The sequence below is a fragment of the Eleginops maclovinus genome, chromosome 2 (genome assembly GCF_036324505.1).
Source record: "Eleginops maclovinus isolate JMC-PN-2008 ecotype Puerto Natales chromosome 2, JC_Emac_rtc_rv5, whole genome shotgun sequence".
Taxonomy (NCBI): domain Eukaryota; kingdom Metazoa; phylum Chordata; class Actinopteri; order Perciformes; family Eleginopidae; genus Eleginops; species Eleginops maclovinus.
This window is the reverse complement of record NC_086350.1, coordinates 15,695,516-15,721,467: the sequence shown is the minus strand read 5'-3', so window position 1 is coordinate 15,721,467 and position 25,952 is coordinate 15,695,516. Positions and strand designations below refer to the sequence as shown.

General features: G+C 40.2%; 1 protein-coding gene and 1 long non-coding RNA gene across 2 annotated transcripts; one reads left to right on the top strand and one right to left on the bottom strand.

The window, feature by feature from the left end:
* Positions 1 to 930: 930 nt before the first annotated feature.
* Positions 931 to 10,492, bottom strand: slc17a8 (solute carrier family 17 member 8). The gene is made up of 12 exons (XM_063910163.1): positions 10,301 to 10,492; positions 8,389 to 8,644; positions 7,663 to 7,781; positions 6,109 to 6,223; positions 5,754 to 5,841; positions 5,000 to 5,086; positions 3,841 to 3,983; positions 3,105 to 3,254; positions 2,853 to 2,985; positions 2,225 to 2,335; positions 1,717 to 1,844; positions 931 to 1,260 (listed from the first exon to the last, which is right to left on the bottom strand). Exons 1-12 carry the CDS (start codon positions 10,399 to 10,401, stop codon positions 931 to 933), a joined length of 1,761 nt encoding a protein of 586 aa, XP_063766233.1. The 5' UTR covers positions 10,402 to 10,492.
* Positions 10,493 to 18,625: 8,133 nt separating this feature from the next.
* LOC134876152 (uncharacterized) lies at positions 18,626 to 20,419 on the top strand. Its single transcript, XR_010167344.1, has 4 exons — positions 18,626 to 18,701; positions 19,703 to 19,835; positions 19,981 to 20,074; positions 20,206 to 20,419. It is a non-coding gene; the product is annotated as an uncharacterized LOC134876152 (long non-coding RNA).
* The last annotated feature ends 5,533 nt before the right edge of the window (positions 20,420 to 25,952 follow it).

The window sequence follows — 25,952 nt, the reverse complement described above, 5'->3', positions numbered from 1 at the left end:
AATGCTCTTTCAAACAATAAGATAATATTTTACTGTACAAAATAGATTTTCTTTTCTATAACAGTAAAGACAAATATTAAGAGTAACTTCCCCATACTCTTTAAGGGTTAGGCATTACAGTACATTATCTTTCAAAAACAAACTAGGTCGTCATGTATCAAATATTGAGAAATTGCAATAAAGATAACCACCAGGAGAATAAATACAGTCACACTAAATGCGTCATGGAGTAGCGTCAGCAATGAACTTGCCCTCCTTTATGTTCATTCTGAGCTCATAGCACTTTAAATCATGAAGCCGACATAATGCTGGAAGAAGTGTGATAGAAACAGATGAAGAACTAGGACCTGCTCAGACTAGGAGAGCGAACTAAGCAATGACAAAGTGCAATCATTCAGCAACAGCAAATACATCCATGCAAAAAAAAACATTAACACTGCTGTCAAGCCGAGTATTACATTCCAGAAGCACAGCTCTTTTTACGGTGCATAGCTGACACAAAACATTTCAAAAACCATTAGGTGGTTCAAAGTAAGTCACATAAAGTCTAGTTTGCTTGCACAGATGGAGTACGATCAATACAGGATGCAGGGATGTCAGGTTTTAAGGTTGATATGTGATTCAGATGTTCTTTTATAACAGCACTAGTTATTCTGAGGTTTACTTTCTATTATACTGAGCACACTAGTCTACAGTATACCGTATGTCAGTGGAGATACTACTATTGTTCCATTTTCTTTATTTTTTCCCTATTTGATCTAATTAAAAAAATATTTTAGAATTTTGCCATTTTTATGTTGTCTTTTAATATGATTTTTAACAATAGAGTACATCACTGTCAAACTACATATTGACCAAAAGTAAAAACGTTTTGAGGTACAAATGAAGCTGCTGCTGTCCCCCCCCCCCCCCCCCCCCCCACAGGGCATCTCACTGGTACCGATCCTGATAGTCGCCATTCCCGCAATGTTCCTCCTCCTCTTGCATGGTCACACCTTTCTTCTTTTTCCAGCCCTGTTTTCCACCAGATGAATTGTCTGTTGTCCCGTAACTCTTTTTTGGGCCAATTGCGTCTTCCATGTTGAGCTCGGATTCTTCAGCTAGCTCGTCCTCATCAATAATGCCACGTTTATCCTCACTGACGTTCTCAGGGTTTGCCCAGTCCTGCAGCTCTCCCGAAGCAAAGATAGCGTAGAAAATTACCCCTGTGTAATGCACCATGGACGCAATAATAAAGATGTGCTGCCACTCCAGACGAGTCTGTGGGGGGATGAATAGAGTCAATGAATTTCCTCTCTAAGGCAGATCTTTTGATTATGTGCCACTGAGGAAACACTGTTAATGCACTGCCCTACTTAAGGCATGGCATTGGAAAAACTACAACTCCAATGTGTATAGTAAATTTCATAGGGCTATAAATTATTAACAACAAACACTGATAGATGGAAGATTAAAACTTTGAGTTTGTGTTTGATGAAAAAGCAAAGCTGATTTTATACATGAGGGAAAACTTCTGTGAAGGGCTCTGTTTTTGAGTTTTCGACTCTCATTAAAAATTAAATAGATTTCAACAGAATATGAGATGAAAGGAAAAAGTATTAACCTTAATTTACAGTCAAGATAAGAGCGAAATATCTAAAATGAATTGCAACTAATTGGTGTACTTCTGTTTACTTATTTGAAAAACAGTTGCTGTTACAAATCAACTTGTTGTACCTTGTTTTTAGTCAGGGCTCCAACGATCAGAGGACACACCATGCCAGATAGGGTTCCCACCCCGTTAGAAATGCCCATCAGGATGCTGGCGTAGCGAGGAGCAATATCCAAATGATTGACATTAAAACCTGAGAACAGCACACACAAGAACATTTGATTAAGAAAAGAGTGAGAAAATGTTGTCATAAATTTTCTGGTTTCCTGTAGATCCACATACACATTTGGATTTTTTGGTTGCCTTGACAACAATCTATAAAATATTCAGGGGAAGTGCCTTCAGCCTGCCAAGCCTTAACGCAGGCTGAATGACACCCAAAGGCACTTCGAGTCTTTCATAATCCAAAAGACAGAGAATGAAGAGGAAAAAGCCACAAATGAAAAAGAGGCAACATCATGTTTGTTTAAATGTTTTAAACTGACCAAAAATTCATAGGAAATCCCTTGTGTTTTTGGAGGGTTATACTTCAGGTCATAGAAAAATGTTTCTTTGGCGCAGACATGGTAATACCTGAGATGGCGAATCCACTGAACCCTACAGCAAGAACTAGGAAGGAGATGGCGACTCCGCGTGTGTGAGAAAACCCCACCACTAACAGAAGAGTAGCCTCCATACCAAATCCTGTAACAGGACCAGAAAAATGTGTGTCGTTAGATCATTTATCAAAAAACACCATAAACATATTTATATGGATGCCTTAAATCTGTGAGAGATGCTTCAATTCATTGTCCTGCACAATACCTCAATCATTCTAACAGGACTCCTTAATAACGTACAGAAAACACAAACAAAAAAGACTTAATCTTCTAAAATCTGTATTGATAAAAACAGAATCAGAATGCATTCACTTAAGATAGAAAAACATCTGCTCTTTTTCTGAATTACCACGTTTAAAAAGACACATACCATAGCCTCAAACCCTGACTCGGACTGGATATTACAAAACAGTCATAACATTATGCACCTATGCAATGGAACACTCGAGTAAATCAAATAAAAGTATTGGGTGAGGTATCTTGTTCATTCAGAAACCATTGAGTAATTGCTTAAAGCGAACACATTATACTCTTCAATACATATGTGTCATATAAGAATAAAAAATGACAAAATGTATTGCTACTATTTTGATACGACGTACCTCCACAGTTCATTATTTTCCTCACATTTGTGGTAGACATGATTTTGTTAGTGCGTAAGTAGTCAGCCAGCTGTCCTCCGATAGGAACTACAATAGTCATCACCATGTGGGGCACAGCAGACAGGATCCCCACCTGTAGGGAGATCATACACACAGTTAGCTAATGTTTAAGTCATTCCAATGATTACTGATCTTTGTGTACGGTATTTGTGATTGTAAACTGAACAGCTATAGTGTTACTGCAACGCCAACCTTGCTGATGGGGAAGCCAAAGACTTCCTCAAAATACGCTGGCTGGCTGATAAGGAGCAGGTAGAAGGTCCAGCTGCGGCAGAAGTTGGCCACGATGATGGCATAGACAGGCATGGAGGTAAAGAAACGACGCCACGGTGTCTTGAATTTCTGCGTTTAGGAGACAGTGGTCAGTGTTTGCCAAAGATGTTGGACCAAGTCATTGCTTTGCACGGCACATGTACAGTTAGTCTTAAATATTTCAGGTCTCGAGTCAAGTCCCAGATCCTAAACATTATGATTTAAGTCCTAAATGTCCTTTCTTCGGTGTCATGTTGCAGTTGGCGTTCAGTGATGCAACGTTAGTTCTTTATGGTTCTTTCCTGCAACTTGATTGGTTGCTGTCAGATGGGTTCGAACAAAGATTTGGATTTACATGTCGACCTAACATTTATAAATTTAGTAAATGACGGTAAATTAATTGGTTTGTGGGACATGGATTTGGTAACGTAAGATTACATTTTTGGGCTTGGAAGGCTTGGTTAAATGGCTGAAGTTTAAGTGAAGTCAAGAGTCATTGGCGCTTAAGTCAACAAGAATTTTTTTCTTTTTTTTTCAAAGTATACATTTTTCAAATGTATGACCAGACACTGACTTGAATCCAAGTCATTTGACTGGAGTCTACACCTCTGTCATGCAGCGTATACTGTGTGTGTTTGTGACCCCCTGAAACTGGTAGCATGTTACCCATACACACCTCAGTCTTACTCAGTTGGCGCATTGTTTCACCAATGGTGGTTTCGATGTATGTCCTCTCCTCATCTGTGATGGTTGGATGTTCAGCAGGACTTCCATATGCCAGAAGCAGCCACATGATATACCATATGATCCCAAAAACACCTTAAATAAGAAAAAATAAGAGCAACAAAAATGCGTTTGTATGCATGCCCTGTACATATATTATTAGAGTTGTTATATTCTTGTTGGAGTCTTTGTAAGGGGCCGAACAGCCTAATTAAAACAAGCCCAGCCTCTCTGGACCACAAGAATTTTCATTATTTAAATGAAATGAACAATGTATGAGTCACAGAGCCCTGTCAGGAAAATGCTAATTTACATCAATAAATCACAAGATGATATCACAGCCGAACCGAGTAGGTTTTTTATTAAAACACATTTGGCAAAGAATGTCAGTGTTAATCCTTTTAATCAAACTCTAAAGCGATTCAGATAACGCTTAGTGCAAAGCATACAAAGTACATCTGACACAGAGCAGCACGGCAACATGAAAACCAATTTGTAAAGTCAGCAAACAGACACCTAGTCTATATAATGACTCAACACCAGACTATATATTCCTGTGTGGTTGTGTGTGTAATCTATCTGTAAAGATCAAAACGTGTTTTTAACCTCAGTTCTAAAATATTGGCAAAACAGAAATTATCCTTGTACAGCTTAAAGAAAAGGTTTGACAGAAATACTTTTAAATATTTGCTTTCTTGCCAAAGGTTAAGTAAGAAGATCAACTGAGATGAATTGAAGCAACTGCAAGCGACCAGTTAGCTTAGCTTAATTTAGCACAGCGACTGTTATAAGGACAGAAAAGCTACAGGACAAACGCCAGGATCTTTCAAAGGGTAAATACTTTATCCTACGAATACAGTTGACTAAGTGAACTTTTATATCTAGAATATTTACAGAAATGTAGCTTTTCCCCCCTTTTTGCAGTCTTTATGCTAAGCTACGGTAAGCTTACCGGCACTGGCTGCAGCTACATTTAGCATACAGGCGTAAAATAGGTGATTACCTTCCCATCAAACATATTTTGTACTTTGGCAATATTTTTATTGGAGTGACTTATTGAAATGTTTGGTGTGATTTTAATTTTGTGATGTTTATTCAAACATAAGTCTTACCATAGACATAGAAGACCGAAGGCCAGCCGACATACTGAACAAGCACTCCCGCTAAAGGCATGGCTATCACTGCTCCTGCGTAGGATCCTGGGAAAAGTAGTGTCAGGATTCAATGTCAAGGTATGATTATTCCAGCAGCAACATTGGATGTCAATGATAATGACGAATAACTAAAATTAATAAGTAAAAATATATTTTAGAAAAATTGTTTTCTAGTTCATATTTCCATTTCAAAAATGTAAGTATTGTATAATATAGCTTCATTTAATGTAGTGCAGATGCCTTCAATATCACGAAAAACAATACTGTATAGTGGAAATGTGTCTTGATAAAAACAAAGTCATCAAAGAAACACATTAGTTGCATTGAACAATGCTGAGTCTTTTGCACTGTGGAGGTAGAGAGGCTGTTTTGAATGGAGCATGAGAGTGCTTTGGACAGTAAGCAATGTGATGCTTGCTTAGGTGAATAGAGGGAGACGCTCTTTCTGAGCACGCAGGTGAGCCGTGTTCATTTACAGACAATGTCAAGAGGGTTTTGATGCTTGGGTTGTCATGGTACCAGTTTATTTGAATTCAGGAGAGAAAGCCATGGACTAAATCTGCAAAACAAAATGACCTCTCTCATGTCCATTTACTGACTAGTCCCACTGTGAATTAGGTTTTTGTGTAAACTGTTTGTAGCTCTCTGCTGTGGTCAGTTTTGAAGACTGCACTGAGCAATACGAACAGAGGAAACTGCAGGCTACGCTCACCACAGAATGACGTTGTGGCCAGTCGACTGCGTTCAAGGGGTGGCGCCCATTTGGACCACATCCCATGGCATGCTGGGTAGGTGACACCCTAGCAGGGTTAAGGTAGAAGATGTCAAAGGACAAAGATTTGAGAGTAAATTGATCTGAACACTTGAAATACTTAAATAATGGTGCCACATTTTTGGAAACAAACGTATTTGCCTGACATGGATGGATGCGAAGAACGCTTTGACATGAGAGGGATATTGATCTACCAATTTATACAAGTAAATCAAATAAGTGTAGTATATGGAAGTATTGCAATATAATACAGTACATCCTTCTCACTTTTTTGCCTCCAGTGTGTTTTTCTTACCTCCACTAAGCCTTGCAGGATACGAACAAACATGACACAACCGTAGTGCACCCTCGCTGCCGATGGAATGAACATGTTGAGTATGGAGGTCAGGAAAATGGCAGCCCCAAACACCCTGTAGAAATACTAGAGCGTCATCAAAGTGTGGGTGTGACGGCATTGCAACATCAAGGTGGACTTTCTATTACACACTTAAATCCTTCTCTTGGAAGACGTGATTACACTTATTATTTCCAATTAATATCCAATATAACCAAGTGTTTGTCAGCTGAACTGAAAAGTGTTATTATTATTATTATTATTATTATAATAAAATTAACAACAATATTAATTTGAGTTTACTTTAACTTAAATTCCATATGTTTCCCTCTTGTGTCCTGATCAATTTATCAGGGAATTTTAGCCACAGTAGACGTTTGATATTGGCTGGCAGTATATCTCCAAATATCTGACGGTCAAAGCATCTCAGTCAGCTTTATAATGAGACAGATCTCACGCCTCTCCCTTTCATGCACCAAGATAAAGACATCGATTCAACCTGCAAGTCTCTGCTTCATCACCACGATGCCGCTTAGCTCCCATCTCTTCTCTCCTTCACCTCATCCCCCCTACCTTCTCTTTTTCCAAAACAGTGTGTAAGTGACACTTGTAATATTCCAGTGCCTGGTGTTTCAGAAAGAAATCAGAGGCAGGATCTTTCATTATTAACTCTGTCAGTGGCGTGTCCTCTTCTCCTGTGAAGCTTTTATTACAGGACTGCTATCTGCTCCATCAGCACCGCTCACCACACCGTACAGCTTTAACCCTTTACCAATGCAGGCTGAGGAGGCACTCTGCCCTAAAACACTGATCTTTTCTGGCTTTCTTGAGATCCTTTCTTAACATAATGTGCTCAGGGCTGCTGCAAACATTGTCTTATTCTCAACTCGTGAAAATAAATAAACAAAAATCATGATACTGTAACGGTTTTTATTCTGACCTTTTCTATTCTCCATTTGTCTGAAAAGGTTTGCTATTGGATGTAAGATCTGTTGGGAGTATTAGTTGGGAAAAATTGTTTATAGACATTTTCACTTTATTACATTAAATTAGTTTATCGTTATTCTGTTAAAAAACTGTATTGTATCTTACTCTTATTTAATGAATCACTCACTTATTTGTTTGTGTTTAAGTTGTTCACATTTATGGACTCTATTGTTATTATAATAGCCTAGTTTTTATATGAATCATATTATAGCTTATACTTCTATTTTATTAGCTAGTGATCATTTCACGCATTGGCCTCAAATTGTCAAACTGTTTAAATTACTGTGTTGTTTTTCTGTCCAAACTTTGAACTGCACTTATGTCTATAAAAGGTGCTATAGTATTTAAGCTTTATATATTGATTAATAATCAATTAATCCTTAGATGAATTAAATATCAGAGAAGGGTAAAAAGTCTCTCTTACAACACTTTATCAACAAATTACTTTTCCAATCTACAGTCCTAAATGTAATGTATAATGACATAAAACCGAGGTTAAAGTGTTACAATGGAATCATTGATAGTCACCTGTTGGCAAACAGCTTGTTGGAGATGAAACCACCGGGGATCTGAGTCACGATGTAGCCCCAGAAGAAGGATCCGTGGATTAGCCCCACTGTCTCTGGGTCCCAGTTAAACTGAGCTTTCTGGAGAGGATGAGAAAGAAAAAGAAAAAAAGCTAAAATATCGAGATAACCTCCATTGAACAATAAATGACTGGTCTAAATTTTCTGGTTGCATCTGAGACACACAGATTCATTGCAAGTAAGACTGTCTGTGGAAGCTTATTTTAAACTTTAAACTTGTTTTCCTGATCCAATTCCTTTTATCAGATACTGTATATGGGGATGGTGGCAAAGTCCAATATACACTTGGCTTGGGAACTTTAAGGTCACCGGTTCAAGTCCCCAAAATATAAAGTGCTACTGAGGTGTCCCTGAGTCAGGCACTGTTCCCTACAGTGCTCTCCGGGCGCCGTACAAAATAGGAGTCCACTGCTCAAAAACAAAATGTATTTAGAAAAATAGTTAAGTCTTTGTCAGTGGTTTAGTTTTTGGTTTATTTGTTCAAATGTATTTGGTGGTCATAAAAATGTACAGTATATATAACACAACATTACTAATACTCAATTTAATTTTTTTTATTGATGCTTATTATAAAGTTAGGCCACTTTCTTCTGAACAACAAGAAGAAAACCACAAAGTTATATAGCTTTATATCTTAGGGGTCCTTTGCGATGTCAAGCAGCTATACCTGCATCACAGGAGTGCCGTTGATGTAGACGGTGTTGTTGTTCACCATCTCCACAATGGCCACACCGAGGTTGCAGCGGATGCCAAATGAGATGCAGAAACCCAGGCCGCTGAGGACGGCGATGATGTAGCGCTTGGGCAAACCCCCACAGCTGCAGTCCAGCAGCGGGGCAGCACGCGGGGCTGAAGCCACCGGACGCCCATCCTCTGTCAGTTCAATGTGGTCCTCTTCTTCTACATTACTACCATCTATTTTCCTAGGAGGCAAAAGGAGCAGGAACAGAAAGAGTAAGTAACAGTAACAGTTGGAACATGTGATCTTATAAGGGCCTTTCTCATCTCTTCAGCTTATAATAATTACAAGTTTAAAATGCATTATAAACACACTAATAATGTGAAATAATCTGGTTATGTCACTGAAAAATGTAAGCACTTGTGAATATTCAAACTACTTTATAACAATAACATATCATTCTGTTGTTCCTGTCACTCATCACACAATCTGCCTCGTCTTTTTTTCATTTACAGTTTATGGCAGAAAATGTAACTTACATCTGTGATTTAAGCATAAAACATATAGCATAGCTGTCTGTTACTTTGTTAAAATGTGTCTACAGATATATCTCAGTAACACGAGTGTCTCTGCTCTCTTACAGAGGGAAGGAGCTTGACACACGACTTAAAAGGTTGCAAACTTCTTATCAGGTTGCCTTCAGGTGCATCACTCTCCACACCTGTTCCACTACCCAGAATACATCTCTTTTTCCATCCCCTGCTCATCTGACTGCAGCAGTGCTATACTGCAGTTCTCTTAGAGCAAGGCTCAATTTAAGCAGAAACTCAACCCCTCAAATCTGCGTTGTCTATTGTATAATAATACACAGCTACTGAAAAATGTACTGTAAATTTGATTATGTGAAAGAATAGTTAATGTGGTTGGTAGGTTTTTGAACTGCATTAAGATACAGATGTCATCTTAGGGACGTTTGATGCCCTTTCATAGCGCTGCAACCAAAAAGTATAAGCAACAAGCTGACATGTTAAAAAATAAAAGGAAAGGAATTTTTTTTTTAAAATCAGATAACAGCTTTTCTATTGGTGCGTCAACCAGAGGATGGTATAAACACAACAAAAAAAAAACGTCTTGAATTGCACTCAACTGTATAGACGTCTGTTTTTTATGTTTTTGTGAGTTTTATTTTTCAATATGATGTGTGTGTTTGGTGGAGCAACAACCTGACCCAAAAACTGAACAAACAGTTATTAACTGTGTTATCCTGATGAGATTATTGACTATTTCAAATTAGTCATAATAGCAACACATCCTTAAGCTCAATTCTGGAGTGCAGGCTTTAGTGGATCATGACAAAGCTGTTTTAGTGTGAACGCCATAAATAATTTGCTTCTTTGGGTACATATAGCTGAACGTTGTTTAAATATTTTAAAAAATAATAATAATAAATACACATTACCAAAAATATTCCCATCTTCCACTTTGTAAAGTAAGTCCATGCTTGTCTTTAAGACATAACGAAAGTACATGCAGAAAAACGATACACACATAATTAATTTGTCAGGAAATTGCCTACTTGGTCGTTTATCTCTTAAAATGACAACAATCTGCCTTACAGCATGGGGGCTACCCCGCACACACATCCCTCTGTGAAAGATGTATCAGATATAAAATATGTATTAATGTCTTAAAATGAAATCTGTGATTACATCACTGGCAAGCCAAAGAATCAAATATTTATCTCAGAGAGCATGCTGGGCTTAATGTGCTTTCTTCAAGGCTCTCCATATCCCTCTGACTGCAAATGTTTCCCTCTTAGTTACAGAGTGATTATTAAATAAATGAATCCCCGGTGAATACACATATGGAATCCTCCTGCTTTCCATACAACCCTTCTCACCTTTGTAGTTTTCCTAGAGAGTCCCCCACTGTGTTTTTCACTTCCTCCTTCCCAGGCTTAAGCACCTGTTCCTTCAAACCTGCTAGCCCACCAAAAGGCATTTTCTCAATGTCTTTGTTTCCTCTCCTCTGCTATCTGGAAATAGTGTCTTGATACCTCTCTAACACACTCTGTTCTGAAAAAGGGGAAAAATCCACTAGATGCTGTTCATCATCCTTGCTGAGTTTTTGGCACCGGGGGTTGGCTCCACCTTCCAGCGGGGCCACGGGTCCCTCAGAGGGAAGACAGACTTTTCCTCTCCACTTTTATCTGGAGTGAGGATTCAGTGGACAAGTGAAAGGAGGGCTAAAGTAGTCCTCAATGTCCAAAGAGCCAAACAGCCAGAGACTCAGGAACTTGTTTCATCTTCTTAAGATCCAGTTTAGATAAAGACTGGTGTGGAACGAGGAGAGCAAATGAAAGTATAGATCCAGGTTTCAGTCTTTAGATCATGTGCGCTTCCTTTTGTCGAGGTCTCCTGTCCATGTCGTAACGCATCCACTCCTGGTGAGGAGGGGCAGGTGTAGCTGGTTCCCTTAAAACCCAGCCCCCTCGCTTTACACATCTTCATCATCTCCGCAGCACCACCCCTTCTGCTGGTGAGGTTCATCTGATAGTAGCCCAGACAGTTAAATATGCATGAGCTTGACAAGTTGCATTGAGGAGAAGCTGGACTGCTGTGTTGTAAAATGGGAGCAGTTGAAACCTAAGACAGAACCATCAAGCTCCAGGTTTACACTGCCTATTTTTCCAAAACTAATATTTACAAATTCTGCATTTCTGAGGGAGTGACAGAAGTCATAAATGTTGACTTCAAGCTGTTTAGCAACCACATTACCAATCTCTAATCATTTGACACTGATGGGCATTTCCCTGAAATTACTGTTTTGCCAGCAGAGGGAAACTCAACGTTTACCAGAGTGAGGTACCTTCTTTCACGGTAGTAAAATATGCAGTATTTCAGGGAGAATTTAACATTTAAACAGCAGACAGGGTGGTGTGGGCCAGAACCATGAAGGCTGGTTCAGCTATGGGCTGTTGATGCCATTACTCCAGCTGTTTATGCACTTCATGAATAAACTGTGAGCTTAATCCCTGGTGGAGACCCTCAGTAAATAAACTCCTTTGTACCACAAATATCACAGCTCCATTACAAGAAACATGAATGGAACTACCTCTTTTAGTAAGTATACTGTATGGCATGGAACGGGAACTCCAATGAATTATTACGTTAAATGCAATACATAATACAAATAATTAAACAAATACAATTTTGAGATAACAAGATAATACAGACTCAACCAGCAAGACTTGTTATGCTTCAATGATCCCGTTTTTATTGAAGATAATGAAAAGCAATGGAGTGAAAAACACATTTTTTAACAGATAACATATAATTGTAATTAGTTCAAGCAATAATATTAAGTTGTTTTTTTAATCTGATATCAACGCTACTTAATTAATGCAACTTCTTGCTTTGGCAAATAGTTAATCCATAAAAGATAAATGCATTTGTGATATATCATTGTTACTTAAATTAAACTGAGGACGTTTTTAAACAACATAGTACTTTTGAGTAAGTAATGTCTACCATCTAGTGGTTGGAGTGGAAAATTACATGTGATCAACCCAGCATCCACCTCTATGCTCCATGGGATAGGTGTTAAGCAACCTAGGCATTTAACTCATGGTTCATTAGAACACACGCAAATGAAATTGCAATAGAGTTGGCAAGCCACCACCGTCATTTTGTATGCTGTGGATTAGCATTTTACTGCTTCCGGTTCTGAAGGGGATCAAAAGGACCATTAATTTTCCATTGTTTTGTTTATAAAATATCTAATCCCCATTGATGCTCCACACCCGTAACAGGTGGTGGCGGTAATGCACCGAGTTGGATGCCAACCGCCAATAAAATAAAAAAAGAAGTAGCAGCTTCGTCTTTGCACCATCTGCGTCCTAAACCAACCACTGACGAAGTTTAACAGAGATGAGTCATGGCAGAGGCTCCGGATCAGCGTGAGCAGACTGCAGTAAAATTGAGACCGCGATTATCTAAAGTGTGGGCATTTTTTAAGGAAAATAAAGCTAATAAACAAGTCAAGTGTACTGTCTGCAACGCACAGCTGGCCTACCACGGCAGTACAACGGCGATGCATGAGCATCTTAAACGCAAACACCCAGGACGTCTAGCGCCCGAAGTTCCGGATGGGTAAATTAGCCGGTTTTTGTTTACCTTTCAGAAAACGCGTCCTCTAGTCCAGAGTGACATTAGTTATTTTTAGGCCCTCTCATGAAAGATAATGTGTTAACCCAATTGCATAAGAACATTGAATTACAGTCTAAGTGTCCCTCTTCCCTCATGTTAACATTGTAAATTCACACGGTCACCTCGCCTACCTAACTTCACTCAGCGCTGCATGACTGCACGTATGCTAAATAGATAGGAAGATAGATAAATACCGTAGATAAATAAGTGTATACATAACTAATCATAAATCATTAATTTGTCAGATAAAATCAATAAAATTGATTAATTTAAGTCTACAATTTGTGGTAACTATGCCTAATAGTTTTCTATTTTTATTTTGCCATTTTAGACGTTCAAAGCAAAGGCGTGTGGATGACTTCTTCCTGCGGAGAGGCGTCTGCACCCCTCAAATGGCCAGACTCCTCACTGAGAGCGTTCTAAACATGCTGGTCCACGACATGAGGCCAATGTCAACGGTGGAATGCGAGGGTTAATCGTTGACTAATCGACTAATCGAAAAAAAATAATCTACTGACTAGTCGACTACTAAAATAATCGTTAGTTGCGGTCCTAGATAGGAGTTTAATTATCAGCCCTCAATGTTTTGTGTTAAAATATCAGCGGGGAGTGATCAGGCCGGATATATATAAATGTATTAAACTCAATCTTGAAATCTCTATTAATCTTAATTTTACAAATAACGACAACTTGTATCAAACTACCACTCTGTGTAACTCCTCAGTAACTGCTGTGGGGTACATCCGCTTCCTGGGCACCATAATCAACCAGGACCTCAAGGGAGCAGAACATCAGCTCCCTCACCAAAAAAGCCCAGCAGAGGATGTTCTTCCTGCGGCAGCTGAAGAAATTCAACCTGCCGAAAACGATAATGGTGAACTTTCTACACGGCCCACATAGAGTCCATCCTCACCTGCTCCATCACCAACTGGTACGCTGCAGCTACAGCCAAGGACAAGGGCAGGCTGCAGCATCTCATCCACTTGGCAGGGAGGGTGTCGGCTGCAATCTGCCATTTCAACACAACCTGCACGAATCCAGGGAAGACTGTGGCTGACCCCTCCCACCCTGTACACAAACATTTAGCCCCCCTCCCCCCTGGCAGGGGGCCCGCTCCATCAGGATCAAAAACTCTCGCCACCTGAACAGTTTCTTCCCTTCTGTTTTTTGTAGATTTAGATTTGGTGCAACTACTTAGCAGTCTTTATTTTTTTTTTTATGCTAAATTGTTTTGTAAAAATACTTTAAAAAAATTATCTTTATATTTTAAACTTGCTATGAAGTTATGTTTGCACCAAAACATAACACCAAAGCAAATGTACGTGTAAACATATACCTAGCAATAAACTTGATTCTGATTCTGATTCTATTCACGCAATTTGTTACACACATTTCAAATATTTTTTCAAACACACCGTATTTCAAATTGGCTTTCATTAGCCTCTAATCATTAACGCTCTATGCAGCTTTGATTTCTTTTCTTTTCTTTTGTTGACGTTAATGTTTGTCTGCGGGAAAAAACGGAGTAACCAGCGTAAACCCAAACTGGCTTGGGAGCATCATCCTGCCTCTTCATTTGTAAACATAAATTATCAATAAATATACCACATTACAAACAATAACAAACAATTTGGCCATAGCTTTTCAGAAGGGGGGGGGTCCTGCGTTTTTGCAGAATGACATTAGCATGCTGCATGAATAGCTTGGCTCGCTGCAGTCTGGGTTGAAACCATCCACTGATGTGGCTATGATACTACAGGTAATAGTCAATAAAGCGCTGATACTAAATTGCAGAGCAAGATTTAGTAGACCCTCAGCACTACGACCCAAAAAACCTCTGGTCGGAGCCTCAGGAAGTTGAGACTCTGGGAGACTTTTGATGCTGTGGACTTTAGGTGTTGTCTCAATAGAGCTTTCATCGCTCTCATCTTTAGGAGTTGTTTCAATAGAGCTTTCATCGCTCCGGTCTTCAGGAGTTGTCTCAATAGAGATATCTTCAGATGTCGACTCCATTTCATCACTCTGCTCCTCAGGTATGGTCTCAAAATAGCTCACTTTTTTATCCTCAGGTCTAATCTCCATGAGGTTCTCATCTCTTGGCTCCTCAGATTTAATCTCCAGGAGGCTCTCATCTATATGCTCCTCAGGTTTAATCTCCAGGAGGCTCTCGTCTATATGTTTCTCAGGTTTAATCTCCAGGAGGCTCTCATCTATCTGCTCCTCAGGGGTAACCTCTAGGAGGCTCTTGTCTACATGCTCCTCAGATTTAATCTCCAGGAGGCTCTCGTCTATATGCTCCTCAAGTTTAATCTCCAGGAGGCTCTCATCTATCTGCTCCTCAGGTGTAACCTCTAGGAGGCTCTTGTCTACATGCTCCTCAGATTTAATCTCCAGGAGGCTCTCGTCTATATGCTCCTCAGGTTTAATCTCCAGGAGGCTCTCATCTATCTGCTCCTCAGGTGTAACCTCTAGGAGGCTCTTGTCTATATGCTCCTCAGATTTAATCTCCAGGAGGCTCTCATCTATATGCTCCTCAGGTTTAATCTCCAGGAGGCTCTCATCTATCTGCTCCTCAGGTGTAACCTCTAGGAGGCTCTTGTCTATATGCTCCTCAGATTTAATCTCCAGGAGGCTCTCATCTATATGCTCCTCAGGTTTAATCTCCAGGAGGCTCTCGTCTATCTGCTGCTCAGGTCTAATCTCAATGAGGCTTTCGTCTATCTGCTCCTCAGGTGTAACCTCTAGGAGGCTCTTGTCTACATGCTCTGTAGGTGTAATCTCCAGGAGGCTGTCGTCTCTTGGCTGCTCGAGTGTCTTTTCCAGGAGGCTCTCATCGTGTTTCAGAACCATCTTAGAATCCAAAAGTGATTGTTGCAAATCACCTGTGAGAATCCTGAGCTCATCATTTACTTGCTGCTGACAAGCAATGTGTTGATGAGCCTCCTCTATTTGTTGCTGAAAATCTTGCACAGCTGTCTTCAAGTTTGTATTCTGCTCATTCAGAAGTACTTCCCTTTCCTGATGATCATGCAGTGCTAGCCCCAACTGTTCATTCTCTGCCTGTTTTTGCTCCATATGAAACTTAAATTCAGCTGTAATAATTTCAATCCTCTCACTTAATTCCAATTTTGCGTTTTGCAGCATTTGCTCAGCACTCTCAGCTTGCTCCAATGTATATAACTCCCGATTGACCAGGATTAGTTCTTTAGTATCCTTCAGTTGGTACTCATAATCCTCCATTTCTGTCTTCAGGTTTTTGTTCTCCTCGTCTTTTTTTACTATCAGAGCCTGAAGTCGAGCCAGCTCATCTGCATTACAGTTATTCTCATTTTTCAGAAAGATTATATTATTCTGGCATTCAAGCTGTTCAAGCCCCAACTCTTCTATCTCTGCCTGTTTTTGAGCTATCACAGAGTGAAGTTCAGCAGTAATGTTGGCATTCTTCTCACTCAAACGCAAATTCTCCTCCTCTGACCTACTCATTTGTGTGTTAAAATACTCTCTGCTTTCTCTTAACTCCAACTGAAGTGAGGCAGTCACAGACTCCATCATCACTTGGTGCTTTTCTTCAATTTCTCCTTCATTTGTTCTTGTTAGCTCTTTATGAATCCAGATTTGCATCCTTGCCTCTTCCAGTTGGTCCTGAAGACCTAGCACAGCTATTTTCAGGCTTTCATTTTCCTCGCTTTCTTTTACTATCAGAGGCTGAAGTCGAGCCAGCTCATCTACATTGCAGTTATTCTCATCTTTCAGAAAGACAATATTATCTTGAAGATCAAGCCGTTCGAGCCTTAACTCTTCTATCTCTGCCTGTCTTTGAGCTCTCACAGAGTCAAGTTCAGCAGTAATGTTGGCATTCTTCTCACTCAACCCCAAATTCTCCTCCTCTGACCTACTAATTTTTGTGTTATAATACTCTCTGCTTTCTCTTAACTCCAACTGAAGTGAGGCAGTCACAGATTCCATCATCACTTGGTGCTTTTCTTCAATTTCTCCTTCATTTGTTCTTGTTAGCTCTTTATGAATCAAGATTTGCATCCTTGCCTCTTCCAGTTGGTCCTGAAGACCTAGCACAGCTATTTTCAGGCTTTTATTTTCCTCACTTTCTTTTACTATCAGAGGCTGAAGTCGAGCCAGCTCATCTACATTGCAGTTATTCTCATCTTTCAGAAAGACAATATTATCCTGAAGATCAAGCCGTTCAAGCCTTAACTCTTCTATCTCTGCCTGTCTTTGAGCTCTCACAGAATCAAGTTCAGCAGTAAGTCTAACCAGCTCATCTGCATTGCTCTTATCTTGTTCATTCCGAAATACTACCATATCCTGAAAATCTTGCAGTGCTAGTCTCAACTGTTCTATCTCTGCCTGTTTTTCAAGCTTTAGTGATTCAATTGCTGCAGTAATAGTTGTATTCTTCTCAGTCAAACCCAACTTCTCCTCTTCCAGTTTTGTTAAATGCTTAGAACTTTCCTCCCTCACTTCACTTAACTTCAAGTTAAGCGACGTTATTACTGATTCCATTAGCTCATGTACCCTCTCATTCTCAGCACTGAGCTCAGCCATAACTTTTTCTTCATTTTCCAATGGTTTAGTAATACTGCATTGTTGCAAGTTGATGAGCTTTTGATGGGAACTTTTACTCATGTGATTTTCTCCCTTTATCTCTTTATGAGTGTCCAGTATTGTTATTGTGTCTGACAGGAGTTCCTCCTGCTTTTTAGTCCTCTCTGCGTAATATTTTTCTATGCTTGCTCTTTCCTCCGCATGAAGAGTCCAAACATGGTCTAACATGTCCACGATTCGTTCACACACGTTTTCAGGAACGCTTTGTGAGGGCTCCTGAGGCTCCTCGTGCACATAGAGGCAATTTGGGTCCACTTTTGCTTTAACGCAAAGGGCATCCTGGTAAGAATCTTGAGACATCTCTTTCCTTTCCATTATGTCTCTGATAGTGCTCAAAACCCGTCCAATAACAAGAAATTGCTTTTAAATACCAGTGCAGTTGAAAGTAATTTTGGTTATGGTCTGTTCGTCGACCAAAAAATACACCCCACCAACGCTAATCTAACTTGGATTCTGTGGCTACAAGGTTACAGGTAGTCTTCCTAATAACAAGGAATTTATGTGCCTTTGGTCATGTTTGACATCATGCAAATCTATCAACCTGAAGATAGCCTTTGATCATCATGACGTCATGTCACGACGTCTCTTTAAACACCATGTGACGTCATGCAATTATTGCCTTGCATGGCGTGATGTCACGGGATTCTTCGAACATGCCTCGCATCACGTGATGTCATGGCATTCTACGTACATGCCTCGCATCACGTGATGTAATGGCATTCTACGTGCATGACTTGCGGTAGACACTTTCGCCACATGTTTTTTTTGTTTTTGAAACTCCTGTGGACGAACAAAAATGTTCCTTGTTGTAATGCACGGGGGCACACCCGGACTCAGTAGAAGCTGCTGTAGTCGGTTGTGCTATAACTTATGTTATGTCTTCAGTGCCGGCGCTAAGGGGGGGCATTCGAGGGCCGTGCCCCCCCTAGCGGTCATTGATGCCCCTCCTACCAGCTGTGAAGCATATTCTCGATCTGTCACAATCGACTATAATTGACGCTGAGTTCGAAGTTGCTAAAGAGTTTTTAATGTCACAAAAGCAAGCAAGCCCCCCCCTGATACAGCTACGTCTCATTATTTATTTACCTTTAATCTCATTTATATCAATTTCTTTCTTTTTTTTAGTAAAAAAATAGATAGATAGATACACAGCAAAATCAAAAGTGTTATATTTTCAGTGTTGGAGTTGGGAGTTTAAATGTAGAGTTGTTTAAACTCATATTAAGTTTCATTCAACTCCAAGATAGTTATTATTCAAAACGAGTTGGTGTTGAAACAGGGAGTCAATTGTTGAATTCTCCAAACAACTCTAAGAGTGTTGATTTAATTACAGAGCCAGTCTTACAATCTCTCTTTCTATGGATCACTGTTGCTCTGTTGGGCGTGGCCGTGACTGTGAGTGTGCGAAGTCGAGGCGGGAGACCAAGTCGGAGGAACATACCACATTTGGAGGATAAACGTGACATATGTGTAAGTACTTCAGCAAATGTTTCAACCCAGTAGCTTAGCACAGGTGTTTATTTATTTAGGGGGTTAATAAACCAGCGCTTACCTTCAGCTACATACTAATGTTTTTACATTGGCTGCTGTCTTAGCTCCGTGTGCTAGTAATATTAGCTGCTATCATTAGCCAGGGTTGTTTAGCCTAAACCTCTTTGTAATATCATTATAAAGTCTTTCATTGGGGTGTTTAGCTCCATATGTTAGTAATATTAGCTACTATCATTAGCCACGGGTGTTAGGCTTCAGCTGTTAGAACTTTTAGCAGCTAAAGTTAAAGCTAAACACGTGCAGCTAACGGTAGCAGCTAATATTACTAACACGTGGAGGTAAATACCGGTGACCAAAGACAGTAGCTCCTGTAATTATAAATAATTAATTAATAAGATTTGAGGCTTATAAATGCTATTTTGATATATTACTAACATGTGAAGCTAAACACCTGAGGCTAACGATAGTAGCTAATATTACTAACAAGTCGAGGCTAATGATAACAGCTAATATTACTAACACGTGGAGGTAATTACCCGAGGCTAATGATAGCAGCTAATATTACTAACACGTGGAGGTAAATACCCGTGACCAAAGTCAGTAGCTCCTGTAATTATTAATTCATTAATTAATTAGATTTGAGGCTTATAAATGCTACTTTAATATATTACTAACATGCGAAGCTTTACACCCGAGGCTAACGATATCAGCAAATATTTTTAACAAGTGGAACTAAACACCCGAGGCTAACGATAGCAGCTAGTAGTTCAACTTGTCAGTAATATTAGCTGCTATCGTTAGCCACAGGTTTTTAGCTCAATGTGTTAGCAATACTTGCTGTTATCGGTAGTTGGGTGTGTAGCTCCACGTGTGAGTAAAACACACACGACATTGATATATTGTGCAGATAAGCTTTTTTTTTTTTAATGCAGGAATGCCCAACATAATGCCTTCCTATATGATTCTTCTTTATGTTATAGATGGTCAGAGATGTTTTCCAGTCTAAGCTAGGGGTGGAAAAATCGTGCAAGAGTATGAAACCATTAAAACATTGTTGGATGGTACACGACAGATGGTAAACCTACTAGTGGCTGACATGATCGAAGTTCATGGGTAAGGACTGAATATTCCCTTGGGTGTTAATCATATTTTCACAGATAGTGCTCAGTAATGTACATTTTGAAAACAGCTGCTCACATGTTAAAGCAATAAGGCATTTATACTTTTAACCTAAAATATATATTATCCTTTTTTAAAGGAGGATCCATCCAACAAATGTGCGAGAAAAGTATGCTTTTGGCATCATCACTCTATTTCCATGTCTTCAAGATCCATACTCAAAGAACGGATACGTAAGTCTATTTAATGAATGACCTGTATTCAAATTTGTGAAAAGGAAGCGTGTTCATTCTTAACTTTTTAACCTTCCTGTAATGCTGTCACTTCTGTGTTCTCAGTTTTGATTTATTTTTGGATGTTACAGGAACACTACTATGATCCAGATGGTGGATCTGGCTACTTGGCATGGAGGATAAAGACGGTTCAGCGCAACACTGCAGTCCCTGAGATGCTCCCCCAGCACTACCTATCAAGATGGTCCATAGAGCAAGAGGGATTTCTCTTAACTTGTGGGCAACTGACTGGCGAGGAATGCAGAGAGGCAATATCCTTCATGAAGCATTCAGCTGATGAATCAGTTGTCAAAGAGAAGATGAAAGCAACATTTCAGTGTCGGCAAGCATTGATCCAAGACCAGCAAGCCTCTTCAACAGTCCTGGATGTGTTTCCTTGACATCCCTGGTTTGGTAAGAGCAACATGTCATATTTAGTGTCTTATTTGTAAATGATTTGGATGGTGTGAGGGGTTGCCATGACTCCTGGTGTTTTTCCTGTAGATTGACCAAGATTACACCATGATGTTTGGAGAAGACATTTTTGGAAAATTGTTAGCGAGATGGCCCACTTTCTTCAAACCTAGGATCTTGGCAGACTGCAAGAATCTACATTCTAATGTTCATGTTGATGACCTCTTGTCCGCACAACAAAACTCAAATGAGTCAGGCAAGTATTTTCTCTTGCAGATTTACTGAACATCTTGACACCTTTCAATGTTATGAGTTGCGTAACCTTAATTTAAGACTATTTTCCACTTTTAATGACTGACTGATATAATTGCATATTTTTTGCCCCTAGGATGGGACAGTGACCTGTCAAGCATTCTACTCTTGGTTCATCTACTCCCCCCAACCTCAAAAGGCCATAAGAAGACTGCTAAAATTGGCTTGTATCAAGCTGTCAGCCATGTTGTGAGATATCTTAAGGTAGGCATTGTTTTAGTTTTTATTATGCACTTGTTATATCACTGACACTCCTTGAGGTGGGACACTTTTGTTTTAAGTAGCTTAGTCTGCCATTACAAATTCTGTCTGTACGTTTTTGCAGATTGGAGCCAGTGTTGAGACCTTCCTTTCGAAGTTTGGAACCAGGGCAGCCCTTCCTGCTGTGTGTTGGTGAACAGAAGAACAACATTCAACGGTTCTGTCATCGTTGACCGCAAGGCCATACCTTGCAAGGGGCAGACATCCATGGCAGCCTTCAATGAACTCTTCAAAGCCCACTTCATCTTCAGTGTCATCTACCATGAAACCCTCAACAGCTTCTACACTTTCATCCAAACCACGGTATTTAACATTGATATTGGAAGTGCACTAGAGAGTCCCAGAGTCAAAAAACTTAGAGCAAGGCTACTGCACACTGATACCTGAAATTATATACATCCCTGGTTGCAAATATGCTGATTTGTTTTTATCCGTAAGGGACACCACAAAAGTTCTGCATTGCTTTGTCAGCATGTAAAATTTCCCCATGGTTTATATCCCGGAAAGTCATTACGTTTGAAATGTGGTCAGCCGGGATGTTCTTTATCATTTTGTACTTATTCAGGGTTTAAAAAGACCTGCGTGAAGTTGGCACCCCATATGTTAAAAAAACATGTAAAACTATTTCTGATCGTTGTGCATCGTTTGTGCACGATAAATGAACATTTGTGCTCATACGGTTTTTGAGATATTAAACATAACATTTTGTAAACATATGACGTCACTCAGCACCCCAATATTGTCCGAATCGGTCCAAATGGGTCTCAATCGTTTGTGCTTCGTTTGTGCACGAAAAATGAACATTTGTGCTCTTTTAATTTTAAAGTTATTAAGGTTTTTCACTCAGCAAGAATGTCCAAATTGGTCTCAATCGTTTGTGCACGAAGAATAAACGTTTGCGCTTTTACATTTCTAAAGTTCTAAGGCTTCATATTTATAACAAGTGACGCTATCTGTCATGCGGCGTAGTCGTGCTACCGAAGACAACGGCGGGAAAATCTTAACGCTACTTCTATTCAAACGTTTCCTTTACTAACACCGGTGTTTGTCTTCTGAGAGCTCTCAGAAGACTTTACTCACCTAGGTGAGTAAAGTTGTAGCATACATGTATCGAAGCTTTCGAAGACGTGTCCGTTTATTTATCCGTGGGTTATTCCAGAAAGCGTTTATTGCCCTAACCCTTCCTTTTATTAACAACATTGATAATGTTAGCAAATGCAAATGTTAAATGCTCATATTAGGTGTATAGTTTGAGGCTCACTGTGTGATATATTGCAGGACTCATAAAAGTACCCTGTGATGGTAAAAGATGCACTTCAGTCATAATGTTGGTCATACAGAGCCTCTTTATTTTAAATAATGGCATCAATGTCAACTTTTTAGCATTTCTTATATTGCTAAGCATGAGGTCCACTAGACTGGGAAACCCGAGCAATGTATCAAATGTGCAACAGTGGGTGGGGGAAGGGGATTGGAAGGTGGACAGTGGTGACCAGTGCTGATGTAGCGTGGTACAGAAGGAAGTTGCCCTCCACTACACATTTAATTTTTAAGTGGTTTATTTTGTTCTGCAAGGACAAAATGCTTCAGAATTACACACACAGTTCGCCACACACACTCCTTCACTCGTGTGTGCTGTTGTGTTTTTCTTAGAATTCACTATATTAACTATATCTGTTCACTATATTAACAGATAAACATCGGCACAAACATTCAACCGATAATCATGTCTATAAAACATCACATTAACCAAATCAATTATGCATCTCGTTAACAATTTATTTATCTATGACATATAAAAATCTACGCGAGCAGTCCGGGCTCTGTACACCAGCTCATAATTGCAATCTCTAAATTCCCGCTTGTGCGAGACACCCAAACAACCAGCGCTAACCACTGGCTAGCCACTTAACCCGCAACGCTCCCATACAATCGACCACAATGAATCCAACCGGGATCATTAACACACATATAACACATTCACAAAACACATCAACTACACAACTCCAACTCTCCCTCATTACCTGCAAGGACAAAATACATCAGAATTATTCGCCACACACACTCCTTCACTCGTGTGTGCTGTTGTGTTTTCTTAGTATTCCCGCGAGACTTCGCTTTTCCTTGAACTCACTGTAGCGAACGCGCCCCCCGCTGGTTGGAGTTTGACACTGCATATTACGACACTAAAACACTAAAACATTCAAACAATAACCCTCAGAAACACACACAGACAATTTCCAACACCCTCTGAACATAAGTTATTTTAACTTCACATGTAATTACTCATAAGGGAGGTATCTCAACTCACTAATGACTCTGTATGCCACACTGACATTCATAATGGGGTGGTCCTTTTTTATACCATGGTTGAGAGCTGTAACAAGGCATTTTTTTATCAAGGACCACCCTAATGCGCACGCACACACACACACACACACACACACACACACACACACACACACACACACACACACACACACACACACACACACACACACACACACACACACTAATAGGAGGACTGGTCTCCTTTTCCATAGGTATGCTTACAAGTTGGGCAATATGAAATTGAGTCCATTCCCTCTGTTTTTTGTTGGATGCCAAGACCATCAGTTTGGGACAAGGATGAAGTTCATAAATGAACTAAAGGCTGCTAAACACAGTGGGGTGACTGAGCATGGCATTGCAGGTCCCACAAATACAGTGTGGAAACAGCTTAGTGACCAACTCGGAGGGGAAATGTCACCCAAAAACCTGTACACATTTGTCAAGTTAAATAGGCACAACTGTTGGGAAAGCCTAGGGATTAAAAATGAAGAGAGTGATGAACCTGCTGACATGGAGCCAGAATACATCAGTGATGACCCACATAACACAGATTTTCAGATTACCCTGTCCTCTGAAGAGTGGGGTACTGTATGGAAAGAAGAGGTTGAATACAACAATACAAGTGGACAAACTAGACAGTACACAGTTCTAAAGCGTGGAACATGGACTGATTTTTTAAATCAAAAGATATGGGAGAGCACTAAATCCTCATGCACTCTTACATTCAAAAGAGCCAAAGTACCCAAACAGTGTGTCAAAGCCCATAGATATTACTGGTTACTGCACTGAATGCAATTCAAAATGATCCATCATCAGTGAGAGCATGCCAGAAGAGGGCAAACCAGTGCAGCTACAATGTAAAATTCTGAATATCGATGACAATCTACACACTGGGAAAAGGAGAAGGAGATTAACTGGGGCACGACGAAAAACTGTGTCAGAGGAGCTGTGTCAGGGCAAAAAACTGCCTAATGTATGGCGAGTGACAGAGGCTCACAACATTATGGAGTTAGGTGATCCAGAGCCTAGCCACCTGCCAAATCTAGCTACCCTTAGAAAGGCTAAACATGAAAAAAGGAGTAAAGAGCTAGGTAACCAAGACCCCATTATGTCACTACAGGTGATGAAACAGTGTGCCTCACAATGGAAGCATTCATGACATAGGCCTTGACACATTTTTCTGTCACTACTGGTCGACCTCTCAAATGCATGTGTACAAGGCAATGTCAAAGCTGCCAGGCTCCACTGTTAGTTTTGATGCTACAGGCACAGAGGTGAAAAAATTAAGACGACCCACTGGAACATCAGGGCATATCTTTCTGTATCAAGGGGTTTTGTCCTCACCAGGTGTTCACGTTCCAGTGGTGCAGATGCTCTCAGAACGTCATGACATCCAAGCCATACAAAATTGGTTGTCTGAATGGCGACGAGCAGGTGCAGCTGTGCCAAAAGAAGCTGTGTGTGACTTCTCTCTTGCACTCCTGGGAGGAGTTGTTAAGGCCTTCACTCTTCAACCTGACCTCAAAGCGTACATTAATCAGTGTTTCGGGGTACTGATGGGCAAAGAGTACTCCACATTACCTCCAAGCTTCATCAGGGTGGATGTCGCTCATTGCATGAAGATAATTAGTCGCTGGGAGTGTCTCAGGAAGAAAGGGAACCGGGTAAGGGAGTTCTACCTGAGAGCCATGGCTCAGCTCTTGCAGTCTGTCACAATACACCAGGCAAGAGAGATGATTCGCTCCATTGTTGTTGTGGCCCTCAGCGAATCAGAAGGGAGTGATAAACATGGAACGCCAGTCCTCTCAGAAGTTTGCAAGACTAACCTAAAGAAAGCCATCGCAGCACAGTGGGAACCACTCACAGAGGATGTGCCTGAGAGGGCCGATGTGCCACAGAGGACTGATGACACTTTGCAAGCCTGCAGAAGCGATGTCCAAAGGTGGGTTAGCGACATATGTGAGGAGAGCAAGTCTTTTGCTGCTAATGATGGTGACAGGGACAACTTGCATTTTCTACCTGAGCTCGTCCCTCATCTCACTCGGATGTGTTCCTACCTTCCTCTGTGGACTGGAGTTATGGTCCCAATTTTCAAAAGTCACAACATCACTGCCAGTTCTGCTCACGTTGAGGCTGAGTTTAAAAACTTGAAGAAGGGCCTCTTCAAGCATGACAACTTGCCCATACGGGTTGATTGCTTTGTAGCGCAACATCTGATTATGACTGAGGGAAGTATGAAGCTGTCCTCTGCTACCATAAAAGATCACAAAATGGAAGACAAGACAATGGAAGACAGGACCATGGAAGACAATGACGATAGAGGAAAACAAAATGGACAAGACAATGGATTACCGTTGGACACAGACAAAAACGAGCCAACTGAAAACTGGCGAGGCCTTGGTGTTCCCCCCAAAAAGAGAAAGTCATATTTGACACCATGTCCAGAGTGGCTTCATGAAGATTCTGCCCCAAAACAGAGGATATCAATTGGATTGATGAAAAATGGCAACCACCTTGCCAG

Excerpts from the sequence above, each read along its gene's own strand:
- slc17a8 (XM_063910163.1), bottom strand. The coding sequence starts at position 10,401 with ATGCCTTTTGGTGGGCTAGCAGGTTTGAAGGAACAGGTGCTTAAGCCT. Across the intron at positions 7,782-8,388 it reads ACGGCACTCCTGTGATGCAG|AAAGCTCAGTTTAACTGGGA; the intron begins GTATAGCTGCTT and ends CATCCTCTCCAG. Across the intron at positions 5,087-5,753 it reads GGCCACAACGTCATTCTGTG|GATCCTACGCAGGAGCAGTG; the intron begins GTGAGCGTAGCC and ends TACTTTTCCCAG.